This window comes from Manacus vitellinus, unplaced genomic scaffold (genome assembly GCF_001715985.3).
Source record: "Manacus vitellinus isolate BGI_N305 unplaced genomic scaffold, ASM171598v3 scaffold_17_pilon, whole genome shotgun sequence".
Classification (NCBI taxonomy): domain Eukaryota; kingdom Metazoa; phylum Chordata; class Aves; order Passeriformes; family Pipridae; genus Manacus; species Manacus vitellinus.
Genome location: NW_021939256.1, coordinates 7,128,714 through 7,152,623, shown reverse-complemented (window position 1 = coordinate 7,152,623; position 23,910 = coordinate 7,128,714). Strand labels below are relative to the sequence as shown.

Here is a 23,910-nt window from a genome sequence, read left to right as displayed (position 1 = left end):
AAGCAGTCATAGACCTGTGTTTCCAAAAGCAATGTTATTTTGGAAGTTTCAGTTTTACAGGTGCTTAATCAAAAAGGCTTTAAAGAATTAATTTTCTCTGAAACTCCTGAGAATTTGCCTTAGGAATCAACTCTTACAAAAAGAAGAAACATTTAAAAAAAAAAGAATAAAAGAGGCAAATGACAGGAGAAATGGGGAGTAAAAATTTTGGGGCACTATCCCTTTGCTTTCCCTACAGTAATTTTTTTTCCCTAAGTTTTAAAATAAATTGATTTTTTGAAAATGCATCAAATCTCTCTTTTCCTTTCTATATCTCTCTTGGAATATGGTTTGAACTAATATTTTAGACACATGTATTTTAAAATATTTACTTTAAATTGTGATTTACATACTGCCAAGTATTCAAATGTAGTTGTAATTACGGTGGTTGGGAGTGACAAACACCAGGAGACCATCTATCTAGCTAATTAATCTCCCTATCTGTATCAGTATCAATCCACTCACTGTTCTTCTTTTACAGTAACAGAGATAATATGGTATTTACAGTGTTACATGTTTGCCAGATGCATATTAATTAAGAGAGAGGAGATTTAAATGTATCTTTGAATGGTTTCTTCATTCAGCTGTCTTGAGAAATACTCAAAAGTAATTTCCATTAACTGCTGTGCTATTTACTGGAGAGGACAGAAATGGTCATTAGTGACTCCCTGCTGCTGAAAGCAGCCCTCTCCTTCTTCATCATAATTCTTGGGGAAGGTTTGTGTTAAAATAGGAAAAGAATGCCAAAAAGAACTTTATCTATCATTGTTCCAAACTTGCTGCCTTGTCATAAATGCCAGCATAGACTGATATCCATTTTTCACCTTAGGATGTGAGTTTTAACAGCTGAAGCAGAATCTATACATAAGCAAAGGGAATATGGTTCCTAACAGAAACTTCAGGAAAAGGGGAAAAGAGCAATCTAGGGTCCAGCTAATCTGCTATTCTCATAAAAACCTAGGCCTGGATTTTCAACATCTTAAACCAGGAAAAGTTTCTGGAAGATTTCTTTTACATCTTTTCTGTTTCCTTCTTTTTGCCAATATGATGTGCAGAATTTCTGGAATAGGATAGGGGTGGCATCCCTGCCAGTTAAACACAGGGAAATGACTTACTGTTTACTGCCCTGTGCCATTCTATGCTGTAGCCTCCATAGGGCTGAATTTATTGAATGAATCATTTTAGGGCATAGCGACCTTGCATGGTAGGCCTTCCTGGGTTATATTTTCACATGGATGAACTATTCTTGAACGGTTTCTCCATTCTATAGGACAAAAATAGACTTTTCTTTAACAGCAGATGAGTACTGTACATACTCTTGTCACACCCAACTATTTCACAACCAGTATATTTATTGCATAACTAGTATATTTGTTGTGGAAGTTGGGAGAAAAATCAACTGGCATTATTTTTATAGTTCCCATGTTTTTCTCTCACTGAATCCTGAGGTCGTAGCAGAATAGAGTCTTATTCTCCACCAACATTGTGACAGGAAAACGCGATAAGTATTTGTTGGGGTTTGGTTGGGTTTTTGTATAGTATTTTTTACTTTCCCCACAGCATTTTGATTGTTCAGGGACGTGACAAACTTTATCTTTCTGGGAAGTAACTAGAGGGTGCTTTTTTTGTGGGAGTTCGGCCCTACTTAAGAAATACAATGTGAACACACACAAGGCAGTAGTTTTCAAATATCATAATTAATGGGCTCAATACCATCAATAAATCAATCCATGATATGGTAAAAAAAGCAATACAAGCCATTTCCATGATCACTGCACTTTTGGCAATCTCATGTGTTCAGTCACTTGTGAGGGCTGTCTCTTTTAGGTAGACTGTCTTGCAGAGCTACCAAACCTTTCCCTCCACAAAAAATTCCCTGTTAGTCTTTTAAATAGACTCTCCTCTCCAAAAGAGCATATGAAATATCCCTATAAATATACAGACACCTAAAACCTACCCATAAATTGATGCTAACATGCATATCAAAGTTTCTCTACAGAACTGCAGAATGCCAGAAGCACTTTTCTTTTTCATAAAAATCTTAATGAAGCTTAAAACAGCAACTTAAAACCAACATCTTTACTTAGAGATATAGAACCTTGTAGGTTTTTTAATAAACATGTTCACTGATTTCTTTAATTATATGCAATAAAGTGTATAGGTTTATATACACATCAAATGAATAAAGTGATGTTATCTAGATAAATGATGTTCTGGCACATGGGGAAGATCTATTAAAATGGGAATGAGTACTCCATGAACTCTGACTGTTCTGAGAGAAGCACTGAGATTTATGACTTACAAGTGAGCTGTCCTCTCCACCAAGAAACTGTCTCTCATTCCAAAAAGCATCTGCTCTCTTCTTTTTTTTTTTTCTTTCCAATTGGGGAAATTTTCATAAAGCATTTTAGGTTAGGAAGTACTGATCAGATATTGGTTACAGATAACAAAAAAATACAGGAAAATTCCATTTTGCACCCACACAATTGTGGCCAATGGGGAGGCTTGTGGTTTGCAATATTAAAGGAAATGCACAATCTTTGCAAGTATAGGGTTGTAGTTATTTCCTTTCTTTGGGGAATGATAATGCAGTAAATCATACACCTGTGAAGTTTTATCAAATATTTATCACAAAGATTTACCATTCTTATTAGTTTCACCTCTGCCAGCAGTGGAGCTTTCACAAAATGGAATGTGATTTCTATTTTCCACTTCTCAGCCTTTGACTACAATGCATTTATTTTTCCAGATGTGTTTTTCTTTCTTTGTGCTTAATTTTCTTGTTGGTTTTGTTTAATTTTACACTTGACTGAGGTGTATAAACTGAAGGAGCTGAGGTAGTTTTGAGAAAACACATATGGGAGTTAAAAAATGCTTCAATTATGATTTTGAAAAAAAAAAAACAGTTGCAGCAATAACATAATTGTCTGGAGTCTGTGTACAATTTACTTAAAAAAACCCTATGATTCGTAACAATGGCACAGCAGTGGTGTAAGAAGCACTTTTCCCAGCTTAGATCAAATGATGGATGGAGGTATGTGCTCCATTTCTAACTTGACCTCAAGCTTTCTCACTCATGTTGAGACTCAATAAAGGCTTCCTAGAGCTGGTTACCTAGGACTGTGTCCAGATGGCTTTTGAACATCCCAAAGGTTGGAGACTCCACAGCTTCTCTATTGAACACTCTTTGAGTGTTCAATGATCTTCACATGAAAAAAAAAAAAGAAGTGTTTTCTGATGTTCAGGAGGATTTTCATGTGTTTCTATTAATTCCCATTGCCTTACGTGCTGGAACACAGTAAGTGGACCTTGAGGACAGTGGAACCTCACACTCCATTCAACAGTGAAAATCCAAATGAGAAAAAAAGTCCTCAAAAATGCCTGAAGTTGCAATTATGCTAAATATGAAATGAGATCAATGAGTCAGAACTGGAGTTTGGATTGTATATTACAGACAGTCAGTTTGTTATTTCAGGTCAATATTCTAGTTATGTACTGCTCTGTCTGGATCTGTCCATCTTCCTCCATCAACCTAACAAGATTTCAGGCTTTGTTCAAGGCAACAGTGCAAGTTTGCTGTGCGCTTCTGGCATTTTCTAAATGAAATCAGCATTGAATTATTAACTAAAGCCATTTGTGATGTCAATAACCTGAAATATGGTCCCAGGCCTTGCAAGCTGTGCTCCCCACAACATTGTGTCTAGTTGCTTTTGTTTGCTACTATCATAGCTGTGATGCCTCCCAGATAAGCATATGCCATCTCTGGGCTCCTCAGCTCCATGACTCTGTCTTCCACTGACTTCTAAAAGATTGACCCCTGGACTCACTCACATTTGAGTACAGACAGGTTGCAGTAGAAGCCTGCTGAGTTTCCACCAACCCATTTGTACCAGAAAAGCATGTGGCCGGCATTCCTCCTGTGTACAGGCGACTGTCTAAGGAATGTCTGTTCTCTCCTGGTTTCAGACTACCCCATGTTTTCCAAACCACTGTGGTATTCCCATGTCTGCTTAGGTATAAACTTCATCCTGTTCCTGACTAATACATTTGTTTGCAAAACACCTGACAAGCAGCATTAAAAATGTTTAAATATCATTACTTCTGCAGAAGAAAATGACTCTCTGACTAAGGAGATCTATCTTCACAAAGACCTTATGCTATTTCCTAGACACTGATGCAGCAATAAATGTCCTCTCTTTCTAGGTCCCCCATCCTTTGGAAGGAATATGGCATGAATGTGCAGGAGGGGAGAAGCAGTCCTGGTTGTGTCCATGGCCCCAAGAAATGCGTCCAGGTAAAGATACTTGTGCAAAGGTGACAGAAGCTGTGAGAGTTTCCCCTGCAATGACCTTGCTCACCTACTGGCCTTGATTTGTATTTCCTACTGCTCAGCTCCATGCCACCTCCTTGGACCTCGTACTTGTCAAAGCAGGAACAATACAACCCCTACTTCAGTAATTATCCACTGACTCCCAAGCCTATGCCAAAGACCACCAGTCTGTATCAAACCAACTTAGGGTCAAAGGCCTTGAGCTGCTTTATTGACAAAAACAAAAGACAAAACCAAACAAACAAAAAAACTCACCCAAAACCAAATGAACAAAAAAAAAAAAAAAAGAAAAAAAAAGAAAAAAGAAGAAATAAAAGCATTGTTGCTGTACAAAATTTTACGGGTCATGTGTGATATCTTGCTCAGAACCAACTCAGGTATAGGCTAAGGGATCATCTCTTTTTATTACAGGAAGGCATACTAAGTTTCCCTTGTACTATTAAAATCTGTATCTTCGCAAATTCATTTACCCACACATCCAGAAAACGAAGTCACTTAGTGGGGTAATTCTCCTTCCCTAAGCCTTGAATTTCACTTCTTTACCTTCTACTACCTATGGCTTTTCCTTCAGTCGGAAAGTAACTGTTTTTGACAGCTCATTAATTGGTCTCCTGTATTGCAGTTAGGAATAAGAAATGTCCCATTTGCTTTTAGTTTGTGCTGCTCTTATGGTATTTATTTGAGAACTCTCTCTTTGACGTTTTCATGCCTTTCTAGCTAAACCCTCCATTCCTTTAATGAATGTTTTGGATTTTCTGTTATGTCCAGACTGCAAACCATCCTCAAATTAAAGGCTTGTATTACATTACTTCTTTTGCTTGGTAAATTCTATTTGCTTTAATGATGGCTTAATTCTGTGTCTCCTCTTTTCAAGATCTGTTCTCTTATCCAAGGTACAAGTACTCAGAATTGCAAGTCTTATATCAGTCAGAAACTCCTCTATGTTTTTCTCTCCTTCAGGTAATCTCTGCTAAAATGCATCTCTCTATATATGTATTCATATTCAAATGAAACACAATACTCCTCAGATTTCTGCAATACAGTTTCATAGTCAGCCTCCCCTGTCTGGGATAGCTGAAAACTATGAAAAAAATTGCTGCTTAAGAATCTATTATCAGAAATAGACCTACCTCCACCTGCCTTCTACTACTGGTGGGCACTTTTTAAAATCTCCTTTATCTCTAGCACTGTGTGCTGTCCATTAATCACTCTGACATGGATTTTATCAAAGAAATGTTTCTTACTACATCCAAATTCCAATAAACCATCACATTATATTATGGGGTTTGGCATAAAACAACAACCCATTGACCAATTCATACCAGAAAATTCTAAGGCTTCCTACAAGCTCTATAGTAGTAGAGCTCTTGCATTTTTACTCCTTTTTTTTTTTCCTGAAACTATTCTGAATTGGTCTCTATGCTGTTTGGTGGTGGTGGTGTTTTGAAGGTAGTAAAACAGCTTTACCTTAAATAATACTCTCTCCATTGATATCATTAATACATTTCCTCTGGGAAAGGAATGGAAAATTCACAGAAAAATTGTATCTTAAAAACCTTCAAGTTTTTCACTATTGCTTCCTCATGACTCTTTCCCCCCATCCCCTTCTTGTAATAGCTTTCACTATATATTCTGAAAATTCAGAAAGGGTTCTTCCAGATAAGAAATTGTCACAGTGCAATTCAAGTTCGAGGTTTTGCACATTCCAGAAGCTTTTAATGTTTTCCCACCACTGACTTTCCCATAGAAAGGAGATAGCTAACATCTCTTTTTTATTACCACACACAGAGCAAGGGAAAAGAATATCCCTACTATTTGGTGAGCAAGGACTACAGACAAGCCAGAATGACAATTCAATTTTCAAAGTTTTATTAAATTTGGTAGGTTAAATGCTAATTATGGTTTATCTGCAGTTATTTTGAAGCTGTGGTGAGCTTCTTGCTGCTTATCACGTCTGAATCTGGATGTCAAAATCTCACAGGGCAGACTCAGGAGCCCTAGTACAATAAAAGGTAAGAAGAGTAGGAGCCATTCCATCCTATCCAGAAGTTTGCAGAGGTGCACTGCACCAAACTGCATTCACATGCCCACTACTAACCTTACTCTTCAGACCTCTCTTTGGCAGGGAAGGAGGGATCTAACTCTCACTAAGCCCCACTACAAGGCAATGCGTCCCTGTCAGAAGTTGTTACAGCCAGTAACCTGCAGATAGAAAAGTTCGTGGGCTCTATCTCACCAGAGGGAAAATCCATTTAAACTGTTTACACTAACCCAGATGATTTTGCCTGAGGCAAACTAGAGAGCATTCACCTCTGCTGGTGGTTGTGACTCCCACCCTGTCCCCTGGCACCTGGGACTGGAGAGGCTCCAGGCTCAGGGCCACAGTGAAATAACTCTGGGACATGGTTGGAGGGCTGTATTTGTGCAAATGAGACTCTTGAAAGCACTTCTAAATGATCCAGGACGATCCCTGTCTCGAGGGACACTGGACTTTTGGTTCATCTGCCTGAGGCATGTTTGTGCTGAGGAGTGACAAGTGAAAACAATTGGTATTGAGTGCCAGTAAAGAAAAACTTCTGAAGAAGGTCAGATTGGTGAATAAAGGTTCTTGTAGAATGGGGATCAGGATGGAAAGATTCTTAAAATATTGATGGAAGCTGATATGTCAAGTGGAAAATAAAAACAATTTTCATTGTTGGTTGAAGCAAAAATACAGAAGATTCAAATTATTCACAGAATCTGCTTCTTCCTTGATGACATAATCAAATAATACAAATGAATACATATTCTAATTCAATTCATTTGGCAAATTACATGCTCAACACTCCATATTTAACAACTTCAAATAATAAATATAATTTATTATTATTTAAATCAAAGTAACTTGAGTATGTGCCTCCCATTTCCATACTAAAGGACTACATCCTGTGTGTTCTTCTTATCACATACTAGAAATAGTAACACACCTTCTACATGTCAGTTTAAAAATAAAAAGGGATGTTTTTCCTGACAGCCTCTACATAAGACTTGATTTAAAGTATTTAGGTTCCATAAATCTGATGCTTCATGCATTATTATCTGAAAGGAAAAATTAATTGTGGTAACTTAGATTATCAAATCTGTCAGACCATGCATGAATTTAAGTATAGGAGTAAGAGTAAATTTGATTATGGGTCAGATTAATAAATATTAGGGTAAACTACACTTAATATGGTTGATTTGACTCTGATTAATTCACAGATAGCTATCTCTTTTCAAATATAGCCAGAAGAGACTGTCCACAATATGTGTGCAATTATTAAGTAATATCTATGTTCCATTTAAATATTTTTTTTATTTTGCTTCATATTTTCACTCCACTTGTCTTGGTAAGTAGCATTTTAATTCATACTGTCGTTCAATTATTTTGAAAGCAGGATGGGTACAAAAAGAATCAGAGGTAGGAATAATTTTTCTGTTGTAAAATCTTGATAAGTTTTCTACTTTTTCCCTGTATTCTGTTTATTAATTGAATTTAGATCATGAAACATAAAAAAGGTAAAATGATGTGAAATACTAAAGTGTTGTCAGATATTTTAACAGAACAGAGTAATAAGAATTTACATTTATCTTAAAATACACTTCTGAATGTGGAAGTATAAAATGATATTGCAATTGATTCTTATTTTGTAAAATTGCACATTCGTCCAAGGTTGACAAGGACAATGAGAATTGTGCCTAAATCTGTGATTAGGAAGCAGGAGGAAAATGGCATTGAGTAAACCTGAGTTGACAGAAAAATATCATAAGAACTGATGATGGAAGGGCTGAAGATGCATGAAATGGGAAGTGGCATCATTAAGTAGAAAGAAACATTTTAAATTGAGTACATGGGTTGAGAAATCATTAGGCCCAAGTAACAGTGATCTGATCTAAGCTCTCCTGATGTAAAACTACACTCACATCACTGCAAGTTCAAAGTTTGATTTGCTTTAAGTCAGTAGTCCCTTTCTAATAGAGTAAACAGTGAGCCAAATACATACCTAAGGAAAGAGAGTAAAATGCAGTCAGCTATAGATTTGATGCTACTTTGGCATTAGGAAATTCTTGGCACAGCTCAGGGCACAGAAGTTGGAAAACAAAAGGTAGAAACAAAGGGGAAAATAGCCATCTTCACACACATCTTGGGTTGGTTTTTTTCCTTTTTCTCCAGTTTATAATCACCCATCCTCTACCTCCCTCTTTTTATTATTTCTAGAGTGGTTTATTGCTATACACCTAGTTTGCATCTCCTCTCTTGTTCTGTGGCCCCTCCTGTTAGCACAAAAATACACAAAGGAGCAAGCAGAGTTCCTTTCACCATCACTTCTCCAATTCCTCTTGGCTCTGAATGCATTAATAAGCCTTTCTGCTGCTAACCAGCCTTACCAGAGGCCTTGACTCACAACACTGCCCAGGGACACAGAGGCTTTTTTAAGCTCTTAATCTCTTTTTTTGGCTATGCTGTAGGAGTATTGGTCTTGAGCTCAGCCATAGCTACGCCTGGCCATGTGTGGTTCTGATCTGCAGCCTGAATATCCAGCTTAATCTCAGACCTTCTCTCTTATGATGGACATGCCCAGAAGTCACTGGACTTGATCTTGTTGTCCCTGACTTGTGGATTGATTTCATGCAAACTTGCCTGATTATCTGGATTCTTGCTTGAACCTGACCATTGATTCTAGGCTTGTTTTGTTCAACTCACTTGGCTGTTGTGGAATGAGCGCTGCAATGGTGGAAGGGGTTATCCCCCTTGGTTCCTTGTTCCTTGCCCTTGAGGGAGTTGCTGGACCTTGCTGCTCCTTGACATCTGGTCTGTTGAGTTCTAGGATATTCTTAACCCCTACATAATCCAGCTTTATCCTAGAAGTTAAGAAAATGCTTCCATTAAAAAAAAAATCTATGGAGTAAAAAAAATATAATCTTCTATTGCAACTGGATTACTACTTCGAGGATTCTCTTGGGTTAGGGCTCTAGAAGTTAGGGGGATCCAAGACAGCTGGCTAATACTCAAGCATCACTTCCTCTGAGCTCAAGATCAGTGCATTCCTATGAGTAAGAAATCAAACAAAGGGGGCAGAAAACGTGCAGGGACGAGTTGGGAGTTTCTGGTAAATCCGAAAGAGAAGAAGTAAGTTTACAGAATGTGGTAAAAGGGATAAGCCACTTGATACAAAACTGGGAGGAGTAGCTGGTACACCAGAAGGCTGTCCTGCCACTCAGCAGGACCCAGACAGGTTGGAGAGTTAGGTGGAGAGGAACCCAATGAAACTCAACAAAGACAAGTGTAAGGTCCTGCACCTAGAGAGGAATAACCCTATGCACCAGTACAGGTTGACCTACTGGAAAGCAGCTCCACAGAGAAGAACCTGGGAGTCCTGCTGGACAATAAGCTGTCCATGAGTCAACACTGTGCCTTTGTGGCCAAGAAGAAAGCCAATGGTATCCCGGGGTTCATTAGGAAGAACACTGCCAGTAGATTGAGGGAGGTTATCAATCCTCCCCTGCTACTCAGCCCTGGTGAGGCTGCCTCTGGAGTGCTGTGTCCAATTCTAAGCTTCTCAGTTCAAGAAGGACAAGTTGCTGTGGGACAGAGTCCAGAGTAGGGCTGTGGAGAAGATTACAGGACTGGAGAACTCTTTTGTGAGGAGGAAAGGCCAAGATAGTTGGGCCTGTTTAGCCTGGAGAAGAGATGACTGAGAGGGAATCTTGTCAACAGACACAAATATCTTAAGAGCAGATGTCAAGAGGATGGGGTCAGACTTTTTTCCATGATGCCCAGTGGCAGGACAAGGGACAATAAGCACAAACTAAAATACAGGAAGTTCCATCTGAATATGAGAAAAAACTACTCTTAACAGTGACAGAGCACTGGAACAGGCTGCCCAGAGAAGTTGTAAAGTCTCATTCTCTGCAGGTATTCAAAACCTGTCTGGACATGATCCTCTGTAACCTGCTCTAGGTGAACCTGCTTTAGCAGGGGGTTTGGACTACATGATCTCCAGAGGCCTATACCAACCCCAACCATGCTGTGATTGATTCTGTTATTCTGACTGCTTACTATCCTTGGTATGCAAAAATTTAAAAAATTCTCTGGAATTTAAAAGAATTCTTCTGCTGTTGATAGTTTTTTACATGCACAATGTCAGAAGAGGGGAAACTTCATGTCTTTCTCTCACAAGCATGACAGACAAAGAAAACAAGGCCAAAAAGGCAAAGTATGTGTATCCATGAGTGGAGTAGGACTCTTCTATATGTTGCTCTTCTATTTTATTGAGTTGATACTGCCAGTGGTGTCCTGTAGCACCACTCAGCTACTGCACATGTCTTGCAAAGTCAAGGAATCCCATTCTTATTGTTCCCAGCATATTTGCTATAAGTACTTGAGATGAGTTGTAATCTCTGACTCACCGTATATGATGGGAAAGACAGATTTGACAAATGAAGAGCAAGCTTTGACTTTTTTTTCTGACAAATGAAGAACAGAGACTGACAGCTAAATGAGAAATCCATTCTAGTCTCCCTTTAAAATGGATGAACCTGTCAGTAATCTTCTTGGTCAGATAAGATTTACCAATAAGTCTGAACAGATAGCCTACCAAAGTTTAATAAATAAGCTAATAGTATGGGGGAAGAGCTAGTATAATCCTGATCCATTGGAAAGAGCTTGTAGAGGTCAGCCTTGTAGGTATGGTGCTAGGTGCCAAAATAAAAAGCATGCTCACAGGCAAACAGAACACGGTGCATTGGCCAGGACTTGGCGCAGCAGTTCATGCAGGCAGGGCGAGCAGGAAGGGCACTGAGGCGCTGTCGTTCAGGCAGTTAGTTCAGTTGGTGGTCCATCACCCTTGCTGAGAGAGCTCAGGTATGGTGTCCACTTGGAGGGGAGCCAAATCATCTACACTTGCCAAAAAGGATGCACCGATCCAGGTAGAGCTCCCAAAAAAACATGCAGCTGTCCAGGTTTCAGGCTGTAGGGAGTGCCTAAGCCTTTCACTGGATTGTAGCAGAAATAGCTGTTGTGTCAAATGTGACCAGGTGGACAACCTGCTATGAGACACTGGATTATTATATTAATTATTGGTTTGGACCAACTCAAGAGTGTGTGTGGGGAGGGTGGAAGGGACAGGTCAAATTTCATGAAGGTGGAATAGTGCCTTGTTCCATACCCCAGTCCCTTCGAGACTCCTTGGGCAGCCCCAGAGCAGCTGTCAGTCACTGGCACACTGGGAGCACTGCCCCGTATCACACCTCAGAGCCCCTAATCCAGCCTCAGAATGGCTGGCACACCAGGAACACTGCCCCATACCCTGCCCTAGGGCCCCAATCCAGCCCCAGAGTGGCCAGTGGGCCAGAAATCCCACATGGGGGGGTGACCACAGAGGACAGAGCTGATGTGTGGTCTCCATGTTGTCTTGGCCTTGCCATTTCTTGGTCTTCTGGTAGCTGGATCTACACTGGACCTAGGGTGCAGTCTCTCAAAGTATACAAAGAACTGAAGGCCCTTTTAATAAATTTGGTGGGTAGATCTTTGGATCCTTGTATATTTTCAATGTAAAACCTCTTCGATAAGCTCTTAGGGCGAGCCTGGGGTCTTACACCTGCTCAGTGTGGTAGCAGAGCTATGGGATAAGGTAGACAGGCTAAAGGTATACTACAGAATCAGAAGGGGAGATAGACTGGTGGAACCAAGCTCTGGCCTCCCTGAGACAGAAGCAGACACCAGAAATAATTCAAGATCAAGGGGATCCTCTACTTATCCCCCAGCAAGGAGAAGGTAGCAGTTGTAAAAGAAGGAGTGCATGGAGGGTAGTCCGTGTTTGCTCTGAGTGGCAAGCGAAATCCTTCTTCACCCACTTCATCCCCCAGATGTCTCAGCACAACAGGTATGAGGTTTGTATGTGGAAGGCCAGAAAAAGATGAAGAGGATGAAGGTCCAATTACACCAGAGGTGCCTCCATAATCAGCAAGGTCAACCCCCACCCTATTACAACCACTTCCAAGAGATAGAAAGATGGGTAATAGTTGTAGGCAATTCCCTTCTAAGAGGAACAGAGGGCCCATTATGCCAACCCAGGTCCAACCCATAGGGAGGTCTGCTGCCTCCCTGGGGCCTGGGTTAAGGACATCACCAAGAAATTTCCTAGCCTGGTGGGGCCCTCAGACTACTACCCATTACTGATCTTCCATATAGGGGACAATGAAGTGGCAACACGTAGTCTGAGCATGATCAAAAAGGACTTCAGGGCCTTGGGATGGTTGGTAAGGGAATCTGGGGTAGAAGTTATTTTCTCCCCTATACTTCCAGTTGAAGGCAGCAACATTGGAAGAAACAGACAGACTGAGTCTATTAATACACGGTACTGCAGCTGGTGTGACCACCAAAATTTAGGAATTTTTGGCAATGGAACAATTTCCTCAGCACTGGGCATGATGGGGGGGTTGACACTAGATGACCTTTAAGATCCCTCCCAACCCAAGCCATTCTATGATTCATTTTTTAAAATGCAATTGTAATTTCAGAAATCACTGACGCAAAACGTCATTTTGAGAACTTGTCAATTATTTGCTGGAAAAGGTATGTTTTGTGGTGGGAGACAAGTAACTTTGAGTAGCTTCTGGTAAGTTTGCGACATAGCTGTTGAAACATAAAAAGCGAATGGGAGTAATGCATCTTTCACAGAATCCCAGTAGTTCTAGTCTATGTGACATCCTTGGAAGAATGCAGGAAATAGACCGATGTTGTTATTCAATAGTAAAAAACAATTAATTGGTTGGGGGATGGGGGCAGGTGGGGGGGAAGTGCTCATTGCTGTCATTTACCAATTTATCCTAGAAAGGACTGTTCACTGCTCACACCTTACGTGACCACAGTATAAATGAATGCGGAAAAGTTAGGTATGACAACTTTCCACAAAACCCCTTACAAGCCAAGGTATCACACTTTGAGTAGTTTTGACAGGAAGCAGACACTTAAATACAGCTGTGTCTCCAGACTAGTGATCACAATAGGCATTTTCTTGGATAGAAGGTAGAAACTTCATATTAATAGAGAACTTAAAATAACAGCTACTTCTCTGCTGAAGGAGAAGGGATTTCCCTCCATAACTCCATCATTTGTCTGCCTGGTTTCCAGCACAATTGCTCTGCCTCAGTCTGGAACAAAAGATTTGCTTGCAAGTGCACATTATTAGGCTAGTTCATGTTAATTCAAATTGGTATGTAAAATTGTATCCAGATCTATCACAATGTTAATAATTTTAGAAGAAAAATATGATAATGCATGTCATATTTATATTAATATGTAGTTAGATATTTAAAATTGCTGACAGTTGCATCAAACTGCAATCAAATACCAAACAAAACTCATTCAACACCACACAGTATTAGGGATGTTTAGCATTTTAAAGACATGTAGGATAGAATAATTCTAACATTTCAAAAGAAGTCTTTGATAATAATTGGCAAAGTGCATAAAAATATTAACAAAGCAATAACTATAAGATCAGAAGACTTATTCATGTTGGTCATCTATTCTGAAGTGTTTCATTTCAGTGTTGTTTTCTATTTAATTTTTTTTTTTTTTCAATTCAAAAGCCTGTTTTATTTCCTGGTCACATTTTCAGAACTTTAACATCACATTTTAATATCACTTGTGAAATAAATCTTCTTTCACAAATGTGGTAAATCATACTGTTAAAACCCATGGAACATATGCTTCTATTGCATTGTACAAGAGAAAACAAAGTTGCAAGGCTACACCCCTTACAGAGCAACAGGTAACTGAGAGATAATTTCTTACAGGGTACAGTGTGAAGTAATTGGCTTTTGTGATCTCTGGGAACTTCCCAACCATCTTCAAGTACTATTGCTTGTACATTCACACTAAATTTGACAGTGTACATTAAATGAATGTTTTGACATGCTCCATGAAAAGTTCCCAAGGATGTCTATAACCTGTGAAGTGATGAGTGGACTTCCCTCACACCTGGCCATGATTCATACACTTTACCGTACTCAGGTGAAACAGAAAAAAGTCTAGACATCAGGAACAGAGGATCTCAAATGGACTGAAACAATAAATACATGTATTTCCATTTGCGTGAGATAATATTATTAAAGACAGTCTACTTATTGGCCTGAAATTCACTTTCTAACTTACACTGATAAGAACAGCATCTGCATATACCACTAGCAAGGACAGAGAGACTGGTACCATGCCTCTTCCAGACATATCACTAACATGCACCATTCAATTCATGCTTGGTGATCTAGAAAGAATTTTTTATTATGTCTCTACCCACGAGAAGAGATGAGAGGAGATGAGACGAGAAGAGGTGAGGGGAGCGGAGAGGAGGGGTAGGGGAAAGGGAACAGGAAGGGGAAGGAGAAGGGGAAGGGGAAATTTTGAACCATTCCCACATGGCCTGTTTTTGGGTACCCAAGAGAAGAGCTGAGCACTTCTCTCCCCGTGTCCTGTCCTCAGGGAGCTGTAGAAAGCAATGATGTCACTCCTCAGCCTCCTTTTCTCCAAACTAGACAAACCTAAAGTCCTCAGCTGCTCCTTGCAGGACAGCTTTTTAACCAGCTTTGTTGCCCTCCTTTGGAGGGGCCCAGAATCACACACTACACAAGGTGAGACTGCACCGAAAGTTCACCTCGTGTTGGCTACAGCACGGTTTTGAGGGAACAGTTCTAGTCAGCAGAGGAGATCTGCAGACATCTGCAACAGGTTGAATGCAAAGAAGGTGCTTTTCGGCTAGGTCTACCCTGCAGCAGATAAAATTTCTGCTAACAGGTACTACCAACTGACAAGGATCCGTATTGGCCTGGTTCATACCTCTCAACAGTGTAAGGACATAGTCTTTATCTCCCTACCTCAAAGACTTCTTTGTTGCTCTGTCAACATACGTGATTTGTGTGTTTCATATTGAACAAAACGCAAAGTATGTCTTCCTCTGGACAGCCTGAATGAAAACCAGAGGAAAGCTCCCGGCATTAACTGTTTGCAGCAACAGTGACACCCTGAAGCAATATAATGAACTGTGACAAATGATTTTGTTTGTGTCAGTTTAGATGTTCTGTCTTGTTCTCTCAATAACCTTTCTGACTAGGTTTGAGTCATTTGAGCAATTTAGGCAATTATCTGTAATGTAGATATATTGCCTTCTGGAAAAAGGATTTCTACAGGAGCTCTGTAGATAACAAAAATCTCTGATTTTAACCCTTGCCATGATTTCCATACATTTAAATGTATGCTTAAGCTGTAAAAACTCTCTGCTTCCCAGCATGTAAATAACTTGAGTGCCAAGTTATGCTTGTAAATCAGACATTAAATATGCAGATCCTATGATGTGGCAACTGAAACGAACATTTTAAAAAGATATGCTGGCTTTTAAACATTTTGTGTTTAGGTGTTCCTTAATACTACCAGTGTGTGTGCTTTTCATTCAACTATATTCATCATTTAACTATAACACCATTCATCAGAGGGGTTTGGGTTTTTGGGCTTGGGTTTTTTTGGGTTTTTTTGTTTGCTCATTTTTTTCATTTTTTTTTTCTGGAGAATTAGAATTAAAAATAATAAGTCTGTGCAAATTTGGGAAAGTCAATAGGGACAGAGAGTTATAATTTACAGTATGTACCACCCCCATATTCCTGGGCATAGAGTGACTCAGGGAACTGGTAATGGTCAGAGCCTTGTACTGCATACCAAATGCACCCGTGGTTTACAGTAAATTTATGCTTTTGCAACAGTGCAAGATGACTCATAAATATTAAAAAGAAAGTTCATGTAAATACATGCTAACTGAGATATATTTTCTTGAAAATGAACTGAAATTAAAGAAAATATGCACCAGCATAATGGATAAAACATTACCCCCATTTCAATGTATAAAATGTTTCCCCAACTTAGTTATTGCAGAAATCAAGACTCAAAGTAGCACAGAGTTTATTTCCAATATCTTTAATCCCCTTCATGGGGTTGTGAATAAGTTTGCATATATTTTTTAAAAATTGAGACACATGATCTTGGATTCATCCTTAAACTGCTGAACAATTTAGTTCACAGATGAAACTGCAGAAGAAATGGGCAGAAACTGAGCCTGCAACAAGACAGAAGAGGATCTTCTTCCTCTCAGTCCTGTGAGAAGATCACTAAAGGAACTATATCCTCTTATTTTATTTATACTTCATATGAGAGGTTTGGAAATTTTATTATTCCTCCAGTTCCTCTGCTGTAAACCCATAGGAAGCACCTCTTTATCTGGAAAAAGAAAAAGAGTTAAAATACAGGATAGTGAAATTGTTGATTGTTTCTTAGAATGTATTTTTCTATTTAATTTAGCAAGGATGTTTTGGTTCCAAGAAACACTTCAGAAATATTTTACCTCCTCCTCTATTTCAGCTGATAATGACTGATAAGCCAGAGTACAGAGATAACTAGTTTATCCCTGGGAGCCCCTATGGGAGTGTTCTAAAAGCTCCTGCAAGGCCAGAGTCACTCTCTGAATGGAGAATAAAACTAGGCACTCCACATCCCTTGCCATATTGCACTAATGGTATGGTATCCAACAGTTTGGCCGCCATAACATGTTTAACTAGATTGCCTGCAGAACCCACAAAGGCAGCTAGTACATGTAACATCCTCTCTGTGGGTACTGAGGCCAATATTTAGGAGCAACCACTACATACCTCCACAACACTCATTCCAGATAGCTTTATCTACTGCCAGGTATCAACAAACGATACTAGTGTAAGTGTCTTTCTTAGCATCACTTTACATCCTGGAACATATCCTTTTACTATTTACTATATCTATTTACCATATATACTTATGGAGTAAATATGTACAATTACAGAGTTTACATACTGGAGCATATCTTTCTACTGTTTACTATATATGCTTATCTCAGTGTAGCAGTGGTGCTGAAGCACAGCTTGTATATCAGTTGCAAGTTGTGAATCCAACAGCTTGGCCTGCATTTGCTCTCATCATTTATGGGGCAATGCCAATTCAAAATCGCAAGTCATAAACAGACATATTTACTTACTGTTGTTAATAGCACTGTAGATAGAAATAAAGCACTTTTTAAAGCTCAATTATTTCTCTTAAATTTTCCATCTCTTCTCTTTTTTTTTTTATTTCTTTTGATCTAGACAATGAAAATATAAAAAGGTGTCTGGATTTTTTATATTTATCTGCTTAAAAACAACTTCCACGGGATTTATTTTTAGTCACAGAGTATTCCTGGGGGTGATAAGTCGGATAAAAGCTTCCTTCGGTAACACCTAGATGTTTGCTGGATTTTATCAGCTGTTTGAGATAAATGTGACCAGCTGATAGTCCTCATCAACAAAATGCTGTGAGTGGCTTCCATTTGGACCAAGGATGAACATCATCTGCTGGCGCCGCTCTCTGTGAGCCACGCTTCTGTATGAAAGGCAAGGCTGGATGCAGTTTTACTACTTTTAATACAAATAAGTGCAGTTCTCAGCCTCCTTGGTTTGTTCCTGCTGCTTTTCCCAACGATACCGAGCGCCGCAGATGTGCCGCCGATAAAACAGCATTGAGCTGTCCAAACGCCGGCCGCCTTTCACCATGCCCAAGTTTCGCTTCCCAGCCCCGAGCTCCCTTCACCCCACGGGCGCCGCGGGAGGGCTGGGCGCAGGAGCGGAGCCCGGGCTCCGCACGGAGACCGCGGGCAGGGACGGGGCTCCCCCAGACCCGCACCGGCACTTCTGCCCCCGCAGCCCGCCCAGCTTCGGCTCCCTCTCCGCAGGCAGCAGCCGCCGGCACCGCGGAGAACGCCCGCCCCGCCGCGCTCCCGCCGCGGGCGCGGCTCTCGCCGCCGCCGGTCCCGGCTGCCCGGCCCCGCACAGCCTCCCGCCGCCCGGGCCCGCAGCGTGCGGTCGGCGGGAGGGCGCCGCGGGCGGGTCGGCGGCGGCCGGCGGGGAGCGCGTGGGCGCGGGGTAGGCCGAGGATGCGGCGGCGTGACGCGGCTGCAGAGCCCCAGCGAGCCCGCTGGCGCGAGGGAGGACGAGGGAGCGCGCGCCCGCGCAGCCGCCGGAGCCGGGCGAGCGAGCGAGCCCCGGCCGCCCGGGCCGCCGGGAAGAGGCTTCGGGCCGCGGCAGTTCCCGCGGGGAGGCAGCGAGGGGACCCTCGCCAAACGCGAAACAACACCCCCACACACTTCCCGCCCGCGCACGCCTCTGCCCGCCCCCAGCGAAGAGAACAAACACAACCCTTTGCACGCCCACTCGTCCTCTTTCTCTTCTCGGCATTTGGTGGTTGGTTTTTTTTTTATTAAATTTTTTCTTTTTTTTTTTTTCTTGGGGATTCTTCTCTCTCTTGCCAGACTGACTTACACCTTCTTGATAATTTCTCTTCCCCTCGTTTTTTTATACTCTTCTCCCCGCTTTCAAACCCTGTGTCTGTGTGTTTCAATACTATCACAACCTCTGCTAAAAATAGATCTTTTTATATACCCTTCCTCCTCTCTGACCCCATCCAACACCCCTTGTTAAGGTGAGTTGTGTCTTTTCATCACTTTTTTCCTTGTGTGTTGTTTTTTTTTGTTGTTTTGTTTTAGTTGCTTTTTAGGTATTTTGATTTTGGTCCTCCCCTCCGCCCCCCTCCCCCATTTAGGACAGGTTTTAGGGAGAAGGGAATGTGGAGGAGAGAATTTCATGGGGAGTCAGGCATGTTTGCAAAGCCTTATTTTGCCTTCTGCAGCCTCAGCATCATTACGGACTGCTCCCTTTTATCCCAAGGATGTAGCTAGCTGATGAAAGTGGGGAACTACTCTTCCTTAGCTCTGCATGCTTGGGAGCCACAGCAACAGCAGGAAAAAAAAAAAAGCTTCTCTTTACTTCGCCCCTCTCCCTGGCTCCCTCACCCCCCACCCCCCATTCCCTCCTTCCTTTCTGTGTTTTTTGTATGTTTTTTGTTGTGGCCTTTTTTTTTGGGGGGGGGGGGGCGACTAGTTTTTTTTGGTGGGGTGTTTTTTATTTGTTTGGGGTTTGGTTTTTTGTGTGGTTTTTTGTTGTGGTTTTTTTTTTTTTTTTGGTTAATTGGTTTTTTTGTTTCTTTTTTGGGGGGGTTGGTTTTGGGGGTTTTTTTTGGTGTGTGTATGCTTGGTTTCTGTTTTTTAAGCAATACACAGGGGACTTGGAATGAATTGCATGTGATGCCGGGGGAGTGTGTGTGTGTGCACGTGTGTCTTGAGAGTGAGCGTGTGTGCGCATATGTGTTTGTGAAGTGCATTTGTATTTCGTGTTCATGGGATGATGAGTGTTAAAGCTTCCAAAGTCACTGTACATAGAGCAAGGAGCACAGCAGAGACTGCTGATGGAGAAATCGGTCAGGGATGCAGAAAAGCTACAGAGCTCTCCACAGAGTTCAGTTCCCTGTGCTCCAGGACATCTTTCCATAGATCATTACTGGCACCTTCAAGGTGATGGCTCCCATTCCTCTCCCGGCTTCTCAGTAGAGGAGTGCTGAGAAGGAAAACTTTACAGCTAATGTGAATTGATAGCATTTCTATTCCTCCAGCAGCCTGAGACAGTATTATTCCAGGGATGAGTGGGGAAAATAGCATTGTGATCCAAAGCAAATGGATCATTTGCTGTCACATATTGGTATTCAATGAGAAAAAGAGAGATGAAACATCATTTTGGCCAGCCAGCAGAAGCATTGCAGTCCGACTTACTTCCCAGTTCCAAAGTTGTTTTAAACCATTTTTCATTCTTCAGCGAACTGTGCCTATTGATGTCAGAAATGTGTTTCTACAGTAAAACAGTCTATTATAAATCTGCTGGGGAACAATTTATTATTCAGAGGCAATCAAGTAATTTATATGTTTCATGGATTTGCCCCAAGTCTTTTAGTGCACTTTCAATTATGTACTTTACCTGTGTGTGTGAAGTGGGGTAATATAGATTTTAGTTGCATTTTAACAAGGAGTTAAGGCATAACTTGCAGGATGCCATTTGCAAAGTGTCACTTAATATAAACCAAAATAACAGCCTCTAGCTCTTTTTCATGGATTTTTCACATCTCTCTTGTTTGTTTCAAAACACGCGGTGATTTTGCTTAAGAACTTGGAAGGAAAACTGGCTTCACAATGATACACGGTTTCAAGTATTCAGAGCTCAAAAGCAGTACACTTAGTCTGACTGTGAAACTTCAATTTACTTATGAAGTCTAGTATGCAAAGTACATGAAAGAGCACTTTGTATAAGTGGTTTTCTAACAGATTGAATCATTTTTGCATCTAGAAGTTTACAAATGAGCTAAAACAGTTGTTTTTATCTGTGTTTGGGGGCCTTCATGTATACAGGAACATCAATGTTTCCTATCTGGTTAATGCAATTCCAGAATAACCTGTCTTTCCACATGTTGTGTACATCAGCAAAAATGAGCAGTCATGGGAGTAGTCTTGTGCTATCAAGGGTGATTTCATCATTTCTCGTTAGCCTAAATTAAAATATTTTACACAAGTTTGCCTTGGATTTTTTTTTTTCTGCTGTGGCTGGCTGATTGTTGTGAAAGTGGGAAGCATACTTTGAGTGAGTTGTGGCATTCCTAAAGCTTAATAGCAGTGAAGGGAGAGACACCTGATGTGCTGTGTACATCATCCCTGAAGGTATGCAGGGTAATAAAAAGGGATGGGAAACGAGCACAGTGCACCAGCAGTTTAGATAAATAAATATTGGTGATGCATGTTACCTTGTCAGCTGCTGTTCTGCTGAGCCCTGATTACTAGCTAATCGCGTTTTCTTGGTAAGCGCTGCGATGTGATACAATTTTTCTGATTTGATAGAGTTTGCTGTTAAAATCACATGTAGCACTGAGCAGCTCTTGTTCTGTTGATAAAAATCATGCCTCCTCGTTTTAATCCACAGAAGGCTGAAATATCCACAACTCCTGCTGAAGTCACTAGGAGTTACTTGTGTTCAGCAGTCGTCAGAATTTTTTCCTCAACATGTCAGGATTTAGGATATTTCCAAAGGATGTAATTGCCAACAGATCTGCAATGCCTCATTTTATTTAGACTTTACATTGGTGCATATTGTATGTTTACAGATAAATGTTTTCTTTTACAACAGCAACACTAAAACATGTCAGAAAATGGAAAAATTTTAACATTTTTTTTTCTCATGAGCTTTTAAAGAGGACTGTCTTGGTATCCTTTAACTGTTTCTGGAAAAGCAGCACTCACTTCACAAAAATACACACTAAGTTCCCTATGCTGGTTGTTTAGCTGTTGACAGTGGTGAAGAAAAAAAAAGATGGAGCGTTTGACAACAAAAAAGAGCAAGTCATGTGTTTGTCTTTTTTTATCATAACAACTGAAAGGCAAGAGTGCTTTCAGCTGGATATGAAAATGTTGAAGCAAGGTTAACGTTGAGTTGTCTGGTGGTTATTCCCATTGACATGAGTGGCAGCACACCAACACTTTGCTTATTTAAAAGTCCCTTTAATTTATGTTTTGAGTCTTGGATAAAACCTCAAACCTAGGATTTATTCACCTCTAAAGCTTTTTTTGTTTGTTTTTGAAACAAACAAAGATGTGAGTTGCTATAACCAAAGTAATGGAGTGTTCAGAAGTCACTCTGACTTTGTGGATCCTGTTGCTATAAAAGTAAGGTGGAATTTCTCTATACTGTTAATCAACTGAAATTATTTTCTTGTATTATTGCACCTTACTATTCTGCAATATCAGTCTAAAATACTTAGTCCAAGGAGTTTTTATTCTGCAAATGTGGAGGGTTCATAAAAGAAGAACATATATTTTGTCTTGTCCTACAACTACCGATCAGATTCAGCGACATTTTGTTGCAGAGCAAAATTGATGTTACATTTGGATATAATTATTGAGGAAACTGTATTGATCACAGTTTTTTTTTAAATTTTTAGCAAAGTAAATGAAAACTATCACAATGTTGCCTGGTATTTTTTGGAATGGGGTGCAGTGATTTTATCTAGATCCATGCAGAGTGCAATCCCAATATACATTAAAAATCAGTAGCGTAATCCACCTGAAAGCAAATTAATCCATTCCTCTCTTTCAGTACCTCCTTCTTTACTGGCTTTAAATGGTACTATGTGAGTGTGGTTTCCATCTGAGTGTATATTTGTAATTCTAAAGTGTTTAGATGAATGAGGTTCCTTATGTGAAGATGACTATTTGTGTTTTGTCCACTGATAATATAGTTTTTGTAATAAAATAGATATTTTTCTTCTGCTGTACTTGCTCACACATAGAAGAAAATTAGTGTTTTCCTCCTGGGAAACACGTTACTCTGAAGAGCCAGACACTGAACAGGTCTACAAGTAGTTAGCTTCTCAGTCTTGGTGAATGTAGATGAGCATCAGCAGTAACAAGTGCTTAGGCATAGCAGGGAAAGGAGAAGTGTGTCTCTTCGGAAAGCAGAGTGTCTGACGATCTGGTGCTGGAGTGGCTGAGTTTTTCAGCGCTAAGGTAGCTAGGTGCTCCCTCACCCTTAACAATATTAAAATCCTCTACCTCGTGGTTGGCATTTGGCAGTTTGCTTGGTTTTCCCTTTTTATGAGATACAGAAGACTTAATTACAGTCTGGTAGTGCTAACACAGCTCTCTGATGACAACTGTTTGTAGGAGGTCAAGTGGAAAATAATTGTTGAGAGGGGTCTTCAGACACAGTGTTTCTTCTTTGTGATATGTTTTTATTTACTCCAGTTTTCCCTGGATTTGCATCCAGCTATTATACTCTACTTGCCCACGTAGGCTGAAGGCTGTTTTGTATGGAGAAAGTGTTCATAGGAAAGGGAAAAGAATATTATTGTTAATTATGGACAACACAATGTAATATCTCTACGAACTCCAACCAAATGCAAGAACAGCTGTGGCATTGTAGGTAAAACATTCAGAATTTGCTTGACATGAATATGAGATGTCATGTCTCATGAGGGGAGACACATTTTTAAACATAATTCAAAGGGAATGCTTTTTTCAGAATGAGAACTCAGTATAAGTCAGTCCCCCAACTCCTGTCCTGTGAGATCTGCTTGGAGGAGCCCAGTTGACTCCTTGGTTGAAGTGGACTGAGGGCAGTTTCTCCCATTCACTCCCCTACTTGAACTCCATGCTTGAAAGTGGGTACCTGTTCCAGTGTTCCTGTCGTATCAGTAACACCTTAGGTTTTGTTTATAGAGCAAAATATATAACACACTATTGATTTCTGCTAACGGGCAATGCTTTTAACAGGGTGTATGAATCCAGTAATTTTGATTATGGATCTATGTATCTTGCAACATCTGTGACTTTCTCATCTGTGCATTAAATTTATTTAGATGCTGTGGACACTTAATAGATTGCAGGGAAGCAAAATGCTTATCTTCCATAGGAGACTGATAAAATACTTAAATCATTTGTTTTTCAGAGGTGTGGATAGTTCAGGACTACACCTTATTTGATTACAATTTGGCTCTTGGTTTACTTATAAATAGTCACAGAAGGATTTATTATTAATATGTT

The 23,910-nt window shown here is 40.3% G+C and overlaps 1 protein-coding gene and 1 long non-coding RNA gene across 2 annotated transcripts in view; one reads left to right on the top strand and one right to left on the bottom strand.

Moving 5' to 3' along the window:
• Positions 1-17,992, bottom strand: part of MOCOS (molybdenum cofactor sulfurase) — a 341,863-nt gene extending 323,871 nt beyond the window's left edge. The window contains exons 1-2 of the mRNA XM_029958899.1: positions 17,925-17,992; positions 9,093-9,250 (exon numbers count right to left, since the gene is read on the bottom strand). Coding sequence (XP_029814759.1) covers positions 9,093-9,250; positions 17,925-17,992 — 226 coding nt within the window. The remainder of the gene's footprint in view (positions 1-9,092; positions 9,251-17,924) is intronic.
• Positions 17,993-18,706: 714 nt separating this feature from the next.
• The window catches only part of LOC108639175, a 317,263-nt gene continuing 312,059 nt past the window's right edge, over positions 18,707-23,910 (top strand). The window contains exon 1 of the long non-coding RNA XR_001920307.2: positions 18,707-18,917. This is a non-coding gene — a long non-coding RNA (uncharacterized LOC108639175). The remainder of the gene's footprint in view (positions 18,918-23,910) is intronic.